The following is a 13,824-nucleotide window of genomic DNA, read 5'->3' on the forward strand; positions in this document are numbered from 1 at the left end:
AACTCGAGATACATTGTTGTGCCATTGAAAACAACCTTGAGATTGACTCAAAACGCAAAATTCCCATTCATTTCATTAAGAACCAAGATGTCACACTAAATATTTGTCTTAACTTTCCCACTGTGATGATTTGGGAGAGATAAGAATAAAAAAATTATTAATCATGCTTGATGACACAGAGTTAGCGTGAATAGTCCCTGCTGATGGGGCAACTGGCAATATCTATTACCGTACGCAGAGCAGCGAGCGCTTAGCAAAGCACTTGCTGGTACTTTGACCAGTGGAGTGTATGCTAAGAAGGTAGCTGAAGTGGTTTATTTCTGTCTCTCAGGAAGAATTGCTTAATAGAAATTCCTTCAATGGTTCATCAGTATGGACTTGATAAAGGAAGGGCTTAAAAACTTCTGTAGAACAAAAGAGGAATCTTGTAGGAATCGCAGAGCAACTAAGGGGAAGACAAGTATGTTTTATTAGCAGGGTTAGCCGCTGGAGGAGGGAATATTAGCTGAGCTGAAAACATTGTGTAGTGCAAAGGCAAGCTGTGGATCGTGGGATTTTAGGTGGATTTTAGCCAATTCAGATGACTTGATCTTTGTCTAAGAATGCTTCAAAGTGAAGAGGAAACTGGGACAGAGAAGTGCATGCATGCTTTTGTATTTTTGTCCGGATTCGTACATCTCTCATGCTGATAGATACGGAGAACAGCGGTGGTTTCAGAATCCCCCTGCCAAAGTAACGTATACATGCGGATGTATAGCTGTCTGGTTTTCCCAGAGACAGATCCAGCTTTCAGGATGACGTGATTAATAGGGAATTTGGCCTGCAAGTGTGTGTCTGGAAACCTCAGTCCAGAAGTAATAACTGAGTTCTGTTCAAATTCTGGAGAATAAAAATATTTTGAGGGCTCTGTGGATTGAAACTCAGTGTATTATTCTGTTGGAAGTCCAAATAGGGTGAGCTCGGTCAGATTTCCAAAAGCCGTGTTTTAGATTTTTACTCTTTGTTTTATTCAAACACAGAGTTTCAGTATAAAAATCCCTATTTTGTTGAACAGCTACTTCTAGTTTAAGTCTGAGTTTCTTTAGCAATTGTACAAAATAGCTAAAATCATTATTTGTAGCTGTCAGTGGCCAGGGAAAACTGTTCTGAAATGATGAAAATTTCTCTTTACTCGGATTTCTTTAACTGCATTAGATTGCGAGAGCTTTACCATTTCTGTTCCTCATGGGGATTTTGAATTGCATTATGAAGACTGTGTGAGAACATTTCTGTCACAGTTACTTCAGCTGTGTATTTTTTATATGATTTATAAATTACTGGTAGTCAAAGTTAGGTCTTTGCTTTTCCAAAGGGTTAAACCCCTTATGTCCTTTAACTGACAGAAGCATTCGCCTTTTATTTGCTGCAAGTTTCCTGAAGAATGCACAATGAAATATTCCTGAGAAAAAGAAGTACAGCCCTTAGATGTTATAAATGACAATTATAATCCACAAAGGTGATTTAGAAAAGAAAATAAAACTTACTATTACGTCAACCATTATTCCACTTTTATCTTTTCTTTGAAATTTATTTGCATTTCAAGAAGTTGTAAAGTGCACTTTTTCAAATATGAAGTACTCCTAACAAAATTACTCCTTATAGTCCTCTAATAGTGCTTTCTGATTATCAGAAACTGTAGACAGTGGTTAAATGTGTCAAATATGGCTCATTAATTTCAGGCATCTATTCATGTTTATGAACCTGGAATCAATGCAAGTAGCGTGATTTACAGAGATACTGAGTAAGGCCTGGAATTTTAACATGCTTATATGAGTCACAAGATAAGGGTTTTTGGACAAAATAAAAATTTCATAAGCACTTTAAAGCTTTAGATTCCGAACCCATTAAGGTGATTTTTAAAAATTGTTTTAAAATACCAGTCATTTGCCAGAAATATAGCTATCTTCATCTAGGTACCTGCATATAAGATACTCTAAAAAATATTAATTACCTAGAAAATGCACTGTGATGAATGAAATCTGGAAGAATTGGGCACGTCTGATAAGTAGGCTACTTTTAATGCATGATAGTGTCTTCAGGAGTCTAATTTGGGGGACTTTGATGTTGAAGATTGTAATAATCATTTTTAGAACAGTTTTCTATTCTCCTGTAGTCCCAGAACCGTTTGAATCATTCACAGTATGGCTATCATAAGACCATCAAACATTGTAATAACCTTAGCCTTTTAGGCAAGGTTGTACAAGAGCATGTCAGGAGGATTCCCTCTCTCGCTGCTCCCGCTACCCTCCCCAGGCAGTGGGATCTTTCAAGGAGCACCAAGGGAAAGACAAAGCACATTGCTCAGGGTAGCACTGGAATTTCTTTTCTTCCTTCATCCTCCTTTCAGAGGCAGAGAATATCCAGGCTGGTCATAACAGCCCAGAGAGGAACGAGAGTCATGTCATATAAATAACCACTTGCAATAATTTTGGCATTGTTCTGTAGCCAGCACTCGAAATTGCAGTACCACCATGGTGTCTGTATATCCCCCACCACAAATATTATACACATCCCTTCAGTTAACATAGTGGCAATGTTACACTCATCTTCTCAGTGTTAGAGCTGACACTAGTCTAACAGTGTTGCTTGTTTTTTTCAATCAGATTAAGCTGGTTTTGGCAGTCGAGCACACTTGGATTCCAGATAAGTGCAACATCTAATGAGAGTTCATCAATGTTTAAATTTTCTAGCTTCTTGCATGGCCAGTGGATGCACCAGAGACTGTGACTATGGTCACCATTGCCCCAGATTTTCATGGTGTTCATAGTGGCTGCATCACCAACCTGAAGAAATTCACTGCTTACTACGCCTCTGTTCTGTGTTTCACCACACCTGGCGATGGACCACGAAGCACACCCCAGCTCCTGCGCACCCTTGAAGACAGTGAGTAGTCAGCACTGGTAGGGAACTTTGCTGCTGGGAGATTGTTTGGCTGTGTATAAAGGCCAGAATTGTAAAATTGGGGCACTTAAAACAAGGACGTGGTTTCACAATTGGGTTATCATGTCCTGTCAAGTTATTTTGCGTCAGGTGAGCCTGGGCAATTGTCTGCAGGTGTTCTTTTACCTGTGGCAAGTGCAAGGCACTCAATATTCTTTTCATTGTGGTCTAGGCCTAGATGATTTTTCTTAGATTTGTCAGAAGCTGAATGCACCATAATCTGATTCAGCTAACACACAGTAAGTTGATTATGTATTTTTGAACCCTTATGCTCTTAAATCCATTTTTAGGCATCCAAATGAATATGAATTGGTCTTCTCAGGAACTGAGCCTAAGAACATTTCTGTGGAGGTTAAGGACAGTGCTAAAGTTCAGTATTTCTACAGATCAGGCCATTCCTGAAACTTAAACATTTAAATACTTGTATGTGAATTTCCATTATTAATTTAAGATTGTTTCCTTCTGTTATTTCTGTTATACTGAAAATATAGCTATATTGTATTACAAGCATTTGTATGACAATAAAAGAGCTAAGATCAGAATAGCACAGTAACCTTTATTCTGCAAAACTGGAGTCAGATTTTTAGAATGAAATAAAATGAGCTTGATAGTTCAGCGTATGAATTATTTGCTGCATCACAGAATGTTCTGACCTCTGTGGTCCCTTGGAAGTGTTTGCCCAAGACGCATTTGGAACGAATAGGTCCAGCATGTGTATGATATAGATAACAATTAAGTTGCAGTGACCTTCGTAGCTAACTGCGTGTCCACAGTGATCTTGGCTCTGACCAGCGCTTCAGTCTTCTTCCTTTCATGGAGCATCGTAAACACTGCTTCCCATTTACAGATAAATCAGAATAAAAATCATCTACTACAGCCATTAAGGTATTGTTTTTAGAAGTACTACTTTGCCTTAATAGGGATCTTTCAGGTTAGTCAATGTTCCCGTAAAGAAAAATCTGATTATGGACTGTATTAATATTCATAGGAGTGAGGCTTAAAGTGCTAATTCAATTGTTCACGAGATACTCTTCAAAGAGCATGAAGAAAATTAAGTACTTGTCCATGGATTTTCCTGTTGTGGTCCATCTCCTCCACATACTAGACCTGTGCAGAAAAAGCAGATTCTAGACTTAAACCTTTGGATTGTTAGAAGATCTCAGAGATAGCAAATTAACTATCAGAAATCTATGCGCTGTTAATATAACCTCATACATGTTTACTTGGGGTGATAGCAGAAAGCACAAAGGAAAGTGAAATATTGCTTTGGATTCATGTGTGCAAGTATAACATTTTTGCCTGTTTTTCCTAAGGAAATGAGAGTTTTTGCAATCATGATTTGTAAATGTATTTGCCGGTCTGCCTCGATGTTTACTGTTGTTCTCCCGCCCTCCAACAGTGTTTGAACCCAGCGGCTAATTCAGTGAAATTTCCCGAAGAGTAAGATGTCAAAGATATGAGACCCCTAAGCTTTAGTGAAGATTAGTCAGCTGGGTAGAGAAAAGAGACTCTGTTAGTATTTCTGCTGGGGGAAAGCCTGCAGCAATGAGCCTTTCATATTAGAGACCTTGTGGAAGGTAGGGGGTAAAATTCCATCACAAACCCTGAAACTAAGGAAAGCCAAACTTCTGTTTGTTAAAACTTATTTCTGGGTGAGAATGTCAGGCTGTGTGCTGCAAGATTCACTAGCAGAGATGGGCAGGTATTTTCTTTTTATTTTAGATCCCTCAGAATTGTTTTCCCTTGCTTTTGTGATGATGAAGAAGATACTCATTAAGATAAGTGTAGTATAGTATAATGCATCTTTGCAGAGAACTCAGTGACTCTAAGTGGCTTTAGGATTTATGTGGTGGGAAAAAGAGATCTAAAAGGACTGTCATTCATGTTCTCAGGTGGCAATTTTCTGGCTTTATAGGAAATGCAGACGTTTCTTTAAAACAAGAAAAGTGGTGCAAACCAACCTGTTCATTGAAGAACTGTAGGTCAAATATAATCCGATAGCCAGTCAGAAGCAATGTGTCCTGGCTTGGTGTAACCTGCACCTGGTTTTCATTCTGATGTTAAAATTGGCCTGCAACTGTGGGAGCTAACGGGAGTAAAGCTTTGTATGAGGGTTGAGTGTCTGCAGATAGCCTGCTCCCGCATAGTGTCCAATTGCTGTGCTCTGGTTAGGTATTCCAGAGCTTGCTACCAGATCAGCAGTTCTTTCCATAATTCTTTGACAGATAGATATTGCAGAATGGATTTGGAAGTTTTCTTCACTAGGATTGCAGAATTGCAGATGTGGTCACAGTCAATCTACTGGCAGGCCTTTTTTATTTTATTTTTATTATTATTATTATTATTATTATTAATCATAGCTGGAGGGGAATGAGAAACTGGACTAAAGTGAAGAGGAAACAAAATATGAAATTGCAGCAGAGAAACTGCCAACTGATGTCAGTGGAGCTGGAGGATACTCAGGCAGGGATCCAATGACAGAAGCACAGTGGATATAAAGTGAACAAACACTCCTTTTTCCAGTACATCGATTGAAGGCAGAACAGCAGTTGGATCAAAAATCAGTCAGGATGTCTTCCTTGAAGATAAAAAGTGAAGGAGAATGGCATATTCTTGACAGTCATTCCATTTTATGCTCTTTCATTGCACGCTAGGGAGCTGAAGTTTTTAAGAGCTCTTGAGCTACATCATAAAAATCCTTTAAAAGTTTCACACACTTGTATTCGTTTTGCAGAAGATAGTTGCCGTTATGTTGGACATTTTTAGAGATGTTTTGAAAGAGTTTGTCTAAGCACTGGCTCAGTAACTCCGACCTTGCACTGACCTTGCGGAGGCAGAAGGCTCTTTGCGGATGAGAGTTTGGCTAGTGGCGTTGCAGAGCCGGGACCGGGGAGACGAGCCCCTGCAGCAGCCCACGTACACACAGCCTCGTGCAGCAGAGGGAAAACAACACGTGCAGCCGCTTCCAGGATTCAGCCAGCATGATTGTTCTAATTAGATTAGATCAAGAAGAGAGACAGAGAACAAGTTGCATGTGAGCCTCCCGCCGCGTCTCTCTTTAGTCCTCACCACAGTTAGGATGAAGACTGGATAAAATAATTTATGTGATGATAGCCAGAGAGCTTCTTAACACCTTGCATTCTTTCCTCCCCCCTGCAGCTCTTACTGATGTTTCCAGCAGGCTTCCATTGGCCTTGGCGTAGTGTTTTCTTTCTTCAGCCCTAACCTTGCCACATGAATCAGATCAAAAGTAAGTGGGGTTCTCCTGTTAACAGATTTCTTTTTCTGATTACCAGAGCCAGGAGCTGTGGGACACCTGAGCTTTACTGAAATTCTGGACACATCTCTCAAGGTCAGCTGGCAAGAACCTGTAGAAAAAAATGGCATCATTACAGGCAAGTATCATCTGTTATCCTTTTTTTTTTTTTTTTTTTTTTTTCAAGTGTGTGTGGGATAGAATGTATCATTGCAGTAAAAAAAAATGTTGGCATAATAGAGCATTTAGGGAGAACTGGCTACTGTGAGTGCTGGCTTCCTTGGCTTCCTATTTCTTCCTCTTTAGGGTGATTGAAATGTCAGCTAGGGTGCATTACAGAAAGTATGGGTCCAATCACCAGCAGCTCATGATTGCAGTTGGTGAAAAGGCAGTCTGTATTAGAAATCAGTTCCCCAATGCGTCTTCAGTCTTGCTCAATCTTCCGTGATCTCCACCTGCGTTACAAAATTTCTGAAACTGTTTGGTCTTTGCTCCAAAGTTTGGGTTTTCCTATATTGAAGTTGCAGCTGAAAAATCTGCATTGGCGTTGGTAGGATTTGCAGTGAGGAAAAACCCCCCAGATCAGCACTATCCTTCATTTTTGATCGAGTGGTCCAGAGAGGGGCTCTGTTGCAGAATTTGCATGTCGTTACTTAATTTTGTACAAACCATCATAACAGTACCGAGCTCTCTTGTTTCTCTTTTGATGAGCTTGCCATTTGACTGCTCCATGCTATTTATCTTTATATTCTATGTCAGTATGGATGCAACATCAGCTACTTCATTGTTTTTCATAAAGGAAATCATAGTTGAGAAAAATCCTAGTTTTTGTCAACAGAAGCGTATAGTTTTTAGGTAGGAAAATATTACCACTGCACAGGATGGGCTTTCCATGTAGCAAAGGGCTTCAAAATTTCAAAGTTCAAGATAGCCTTCAAATTTTAAATTACTAGAGGTGAAAACATAGTTTGGAAAGGAGAAGAATATTTCACATGGATCAAAACTCTTTGTTTTGAGAGCATTGACATTAAAACATTGCATTTTTTTTAATCTTTATTAAAGTTTGTAAAAAATGAGAAAAAAATAAGGAGTAAAATATCAGTCTTTGCACTGAAGTGTTATATCAATATATCACAATATATTGTGAAGCATTTTAATTTTGATAGTGCTAATTATTGTAAGGAGACTTGCTTTTTCCATGTTTTTCCTGTATATCCCTAATATGCACCAGTTGTGCATATGTCTTCCATGCTGCTTATAGTGTATATGGAACCCTTATGCAGATCATCTTATGCCTTTATACTATGGTAGCATTCCTGAAATATGCATTGATTTAAATGGCTTAAGAACAAAAACTAATTACTTCTGAAAGCAGAGCAGTATTGATTCAGTGACGAAGGCCAAAGCCTTCAAGCCTGAGCCCTTAAATTTAGGTACCTAAATCCAAATCTAGCTCTCTAAGCAAGATGATTTAGTGTTCATCCTTGTTACACCTCCTTGTATATACCTGTTAATAGACGGGTAATTATTCAAGTGCAAAGTGTCTTTTGGATGCATAATTTGAAGCAGGAGAATTTGCCTATTTTAGTCTGTGGCAGGAATTTGAGGATGAGTTATACAAACAATAGTTGTTTTTAATACTCACTGTTTAAAGACAGTTAATTGTATAGAGTTCATCTGAAATATAAAAACAAAATATATAACACAATGTTTTAGCCTTATTATTTACAACCATAATATCATGTTTCGTAAGTACTGGGCACTTTATCTGATTTAAATAATACCGTGCTCTTTACTAAATTTTGTAATAATATTATGAATTGGAATCGGATTCTTTTTAGTTCCTGTTACCAACGTATCTACTGTGTTAAAGTTTCCCATGAAGAGTTGCCCCACACGGGAGTGGTTTCCTAAAGGAAACTCCATCTTAATACTGGGGAGCATTTGCTGTATGAATACCTACTATTTCAGTCTAGCCCCTGACCTTTCTCTTGCCTCCACTATTTTAGTACCAACCATTAATACCCTGACCCAACCCACGTGAAAACCCTTCTAGGTTTCCTCAGTGTAAAAGGGGCTATACAAATATAAGATTATGCACAAGATACTGAATGCTTCGGTGTTGCTTTGACAGAAGCCCCTGATTAACACAACAATTAGCAATCTGCCCTCTGCAAAGCTTCTGACGATATGTTTAGTGTTGCAAAATTGCTCTGGTAGGAGCAAACTGCCTCCTCCCCGGCTGAGCTGGGACCCAGCGGAGCAAGGCTTGGTTATACTCCTGGCAAATTGCCTTGAAAAGAAGGAATTCAAGCAGCTCTATTGCTCATGAAAAAATACAGGTGTAAAAATGCCCAGTAAGGCTTGAGGGGGAGGAAGGGGGAGTTTTTCCATACTGGCGCACATTGCTTTTAGCCTAGAAGAAAATAAGAGCAAAATTGTTCATGCCCCTGAGTAGCTCAGAGGTTTATACAGGGAGATCTGAGTGCTTAGGAAGGCATTTCTTCATCGCTTCTGCTCATTGATATCTTTACTGTAACTTCTTGTTCCGTGGCCCGGAATTAAGAGAGGGAGCGGGAGGGCTGCAGCGGCCAGCCTGCTCCGCTGAATTGCCCATTACTCTCACTGTGAATTTCAGCATCTTCCTCTTTCTCTCCGTAAACTCTGATTTATGAGGACCTGGATGTGGACGGACAGTTTGTGATTGGGTGTACTGCTCTCTTGTAGAGAATTTACTCCAGATCAACAGAAAATTATTTCTGAAAGTCCTCTGGTCATTAGTTTCCGTTAGGCAGCATTTTATGGAGAAAGTGTAGTGCCAGAGTGTAGCGGAAGGCTCTGCGGCACCTTTCCCGTTCTCGCTGACACCGAAGCCGGAGGAAACGCGCTCTGCCCGGGCCTGCTGGACTTCCCCGTGCTCATTTCTGGCGGAGATCCTGTCTGTCAAACAGCACATTTTTACCAACCACATGTCCTAGAGTTCGGCCCATCTGTCAGTCATTGTGGCTTAAATGCTGCTTGGGGATACTGCTCATATTGTTCCTTCCCTTTAGCATTTTTTCATCTGTTTTTGTTATGCATGATTACATTTGACTTTGTGCCTGTTTGGTATGTTTGTATGTATTTGCTGTTTGCATTTTTATTACACTTTTGGGACTGAAATAGCCACAGTAAATACGGCCTCTTGGCCTTTTCTTTCAGTTTACATGGGAGCTTGGGATGCTTTTCCTGGTGAAATTTTCTGCAGTAAATACGTATGTAGAGACTCTGTGCATGATGGGCAGGGATGCTGAGTCTTGTCCTTGTGGTCACAACAGAGAAAACATATTCAGAGAATAATCACCAAAATTTGATGTACATCCAAAGCGTATCTAGATGGGAGGGAAGTTCTCTCAATCAAGACTGCCCAGTGCCTGGTACATTAAACTCTGTTTTTTGGAAGTCTTAAAAGGGAAGGGAGAGCGTTAAAACCCCTGCTTATCTTCTAGCTATTTATTTTTTGAACAACTCACTTTTGTTTTTCCTGAGGTGAAATTCCCAGCCTACACATGGGGGTTGAAGTGGGCCTAGCAGGGTTGTCAGGGTTGCTCCTGGGCAGACGGATGAGCTGCTGTACGACCCTTCCCCAGCCTGTGCTCCATCCGGGACCACGCACAGACGTGCTGCTGTGCCATGGTTTGGGAAGTGGGACCGTGCACAGCTGCAGCTTCCTTGCACCCTTCTGGCTTCCACATTGCCCGCTCTGCAGCAAGCATCGCTCCCTCAGCTCTTGAAAGAAATAGGAGTTTGTGCTGGCAGTTCTGTTTACAGCTCCTCATGCCTCTTCACTGAGCATCTGTTATAATGGAGAGTCTTCCTCTAGCTTTCTGTTCACCCACCAGTAATAAAGTCAACAGAGTCCTTAAGTTTTCTCATAATCTTCTGTCAGGTTGTAATCTTGTCTGTTCTACTTGAGCAGCCGTATCCAGTAAATGATTCTCAAGCATTTGCAGACAGCTCTGGAACACCACAGTGTCTCCGAGACACTGGGAAATCGCTGGTTTAATGCAGTCCCATTTTATAGATGGGACATTTCAGACACTTAAAACTGATGCCGGATTAACCTCCAGGAGTTTCTATTTCCCGTTTCCCTTGGGAACGTGCAGTCAAACAAGTGGTTGCAGTGTAGTTGAAATGGTTTAAGTATCATCCCTCAGCTGTTTATCACTGCCCAGTCACCTGAAACGTAATTAAGGACTACGTGAGTACTGCAAGCCCATTTTCATGCAAAGACAGGTTAATGCGAATCTCTGTCAGCGGTGGTAGTGGGCACCAGAGGGAGGCCAACATCTCACACCCTTCAAACTGTGTCGCAATGTTTGACCGTCCATGCTTTCGGTTCCTTAGATGATGTTTCCCTGTTGATGAATACCATAAGGTGTTCTGCTATTCTAATTTGTACATGCTAATCAGTTTATCACAGTTTAAAAAGAAAAGAGAGAGAGAAAACAAAAAAACTCCAGCTGGTCTGAATTCCTCATCATAGATGATGGGAAAGGGAACGTGATAGGGAGTTTCACTAGCCAGCTTGCTTCATGCGCAGTTTGCTCCACAGGGTTTCTTTCTGTTAGTCCTTTTCACTCACTGCCATTTCATAGGCATTCAAGAGCTATGTGTATTTTTTCCCCAGAGCCAAATCACAAAGAAAGCTGCAATCAAGCAAACTTTTCAGACAAACTCTCTGGAGAATGGCACAGTAAGGTTCAGATGGGTTCAAAAGAGAATAAAGTAGGAACAAGCAGGAGGAGAACAAGCAGATTTGGAGGCAAAATTGAGCAAATCAGACTGTATAAAGTTTCAGAAGTTCTTGGAAGGCAAACGGTTACAAAAGTGATAAAAAGGGAAGGGTATTAGAACTTGGTTATGATATGAGAATGATATGGAGGTCAGGATGAATGCAGTTTTGGACAATAGATTGGCTGCAGGATGGTTTTGAAAGAAAAGATAATGATTCACCCTGCAAAAGGGTTTGTGAGAGGAACAAGCAATGGGGAGTAGAGATTTTTCAGTTCCTAGAAGATTCCCACAATGTTCCTGCATGATCATTATTATCTAATTTGTAAGTATTTCTAGATGTACAGCAGTGATGGCTGCTTCAGCCTAGGAAAGAAGTAGCCCTACTAAGTGCAGATTGGTCTTTAATTAGATATTCCAGCTGGTGAGAAGATGTTGTGTTTCCCAGTGTTTCTTCCTATTCGCTTTATAGAGTTCATGAAATGAAAGCCCATCTTTCTGAGAGAGATTATTCCCTGGACTGCTAACCATTTCGTAGAGTGCCCTGTACATTCATCGAAAGAAACTGTGACAGACTGTTGAGAGTCTGCATCCTCTCCCATCTGTACTCTGATGAGCAGATGATATCCTGTGGGTCCCTATATCAACTGCTCATTAGAAATTAGTAGTATAAGAAGAAAACTTGGGTATTTTAGCTAGTACTAACATAAACTTTTTTTTTTTCTGTTTATAAAAGGTTTCCATAATGGAGTAGAGTAAGAAACAAGTCATAGCATCATTGACCATGAACAAATATTGCAGAAGCAACAATTTATCTGGTGTCCAGTCTATTGCATAACTGCATTTTTGAAGAAAAACTAGACCTAATCACTGCTACAGGCCCCCCTGACTCCGGTATAATTGTTTTTCAGGCTACCAGATCTCCTGGGAGGTGTATGGCAGGAACGAAACTCGTCTTGCCTGCACGTTAACCAACACAACTCTCGAGTACAAAATCACGGGGCTCTCGTCTCTCACCACCTACACAATAGAGGTGGCAGCTGTGACCGCAAAAGGGAGCGGATGGGTCACTTCCTCCACCATCTCGTCTGGCGTGCCCCCAGGTTGGTGAAACTACATGGGACAGATTCAAACATGACTCTGCTTCTATATTCTTGAAGGTCATAAATGATTTTGGCTCAGTAATAATAAAAATGGTTTTATTTAAAGCATTGAAATTCTGAACAACATTATTTCAATTTGATCCTTAAAAGACATTAAAAAAATAACATGAAACACTCTCTGAAATTGCCAAAAAGTTGAGAGTGTCTGATACACATGAAAAATTTGTTGTAGGGACGACAGAAGTAGCAAAGTGCTGAAGTGAATACACTATAGAATCTGTTGATTTGTATAAAATAACATAAGAAGGAGGCCTGAATCAATTTTAAAAAACATAACTTTGGAGAAAAAAATAGAGTTTGGGTGCTGTTAAAAGGAAAGATCGTGTTTTTCTATTTGTAAGTAGTAGAACTTATGTCACCTATGAGAAGACATTTGTATAATGAAACTAAAATCTTATTCACAAGAAGTGGTATGGTGGCCTGAGAAAGATTTGGAATAATTCAATACTGCAGTGTCTGGATTTACCATTTGAGACTTGTTAATTGTAAGATTTAGCATTTTGTTTGTGGTTTTTGAAATTCTGCACTCTCCCTTGTCCAGTACGGAAAGCAACCTAAAAAGCCAATTCGGACCTCAGAAAAGCAGTCCAAGTTAATTTCTGGTTTGTATAAGTAGAATTTTCCAAGGTGGAGTGGTTAGCATACCATTGGTATTGGTGAGATAATCCAGATTTTCATAGGTGTGCCAGGTCTCTTCTGGTATTTTTGAACTTTTCTATCTATCGTATAGTTGCCTTTTGTTTTGGTAGTCTTAGGCAACTGTGAAAAGTTTCAGACCAATCAATGCCGTGAATCCTGGCTGTTAGCCAGATAACAGCATTATCCTATTTGGGCAGGGTTAGGTCCCAGAAATGTGAAGCAAGAATTGAGTAATACTGTGTATTTCTGCATATTCATGATATATGCCAAAAGCTGTCCATTCTTTGCTTGCTGCATTTTTACACAGTTACAATATTACGAATGACTACGGTTTATTTAATAGTAATTTCCATTACTCATCAGTGCAGGTGCTAATGGGAATTCATTCTAAACAAACTGTATTTGGTCCCTTTCCTGGACTTGCTTTTGTTGATAATTCAGATAATATTAAAAATGTAAACTCCACTCTAAGCCTGACTGATGCAAGGCAAAGATCTAATCTAGGCTCCAGATTTTTCCTCATAGAAGGTCACCCTCTGTATTTAAACAGTTTTTTAACAAAATTCGTCTGATCTACCCAGGCATCAGCAGCTGATCAGCATCTCCCTCTAAAACCCAAATGATTATAGGTCAATATTAGAATCACAAAATCTTCCCCTTACATGCCCTGGAAATTCCAGTCTTTTACAGTTGTTACTATATTAAAGCTCTATATACATGAAGAAGCAGGAAAATATATTGTCATTTAGTTGTAGCAAAACAGAAGCTCTGGGGAACTGGGTGACTTGGCAGCTTGACTTAGCAGATCTAGAGCTAGGAAGTAGCTTTTCCGCTTGAGCCGCAATGCTTTGTCTCTGTTAGGCAACTTTTCTGAAATAGTAGCTGTGATTCTGTTGGTGGACTCTGTCTTTTCACTTTTGATCTATAAAATACTGTGTATGCTCAATGCAACCTGAAGGGGAATACTGTATTTAGCAAAGACAAGGAGGGGAGGAAAACCTGCAAAACAACAAA

General features: G+C 39.9%; 1 protein-coding gene across 3 annotated transcripts in view; it reads left to right on the top strand.

Moving 5' to 3' along the window:
* SDK1 (sidekick cell adhesion molecule 1) overlaps window positions 1-13,824 on the top strand; it is a 409,478-nt gene that overhangs the window by 298,418 nt on the left and 97,236 nt on the right. For all 3 annotated transcript variants that reach the window (XM_062587900.1, XM_062587901.1, XM_062587902.1), the window contains 3 exons: window positions 2,730-2,922; window positions 6,276-6,374; window positions 11,920-12,111. In XM_062587900.1, coding sequence (XP_062443884.1) covers window positions 2,730-2,922; window positions 6,276-6,374; window positions 11,920-12,111 — 484 coding nt within the window. The remainder of the gene's footprint in view (window positions 1-2,729; window positions 2,923-6,275; window positions 6,375-11,919; window positions 12,112-13,824) is intronic.

The sequence above is a fragment of the Rhea pennata genome, chromosome 15 (genome assembly GCF_028389875.1).
Source record: "Rhea pennata isolate bPtePen1 chromosome 15, bPtePen1.pri, whole genome shotgun sequence".
Taxonomy (NCBI): domain Eukaryota; kingdom Metazoa; phylum Chordata; class Aves; order Rheiformes; family Rheidae; genus Rhea; species Rhea pennata.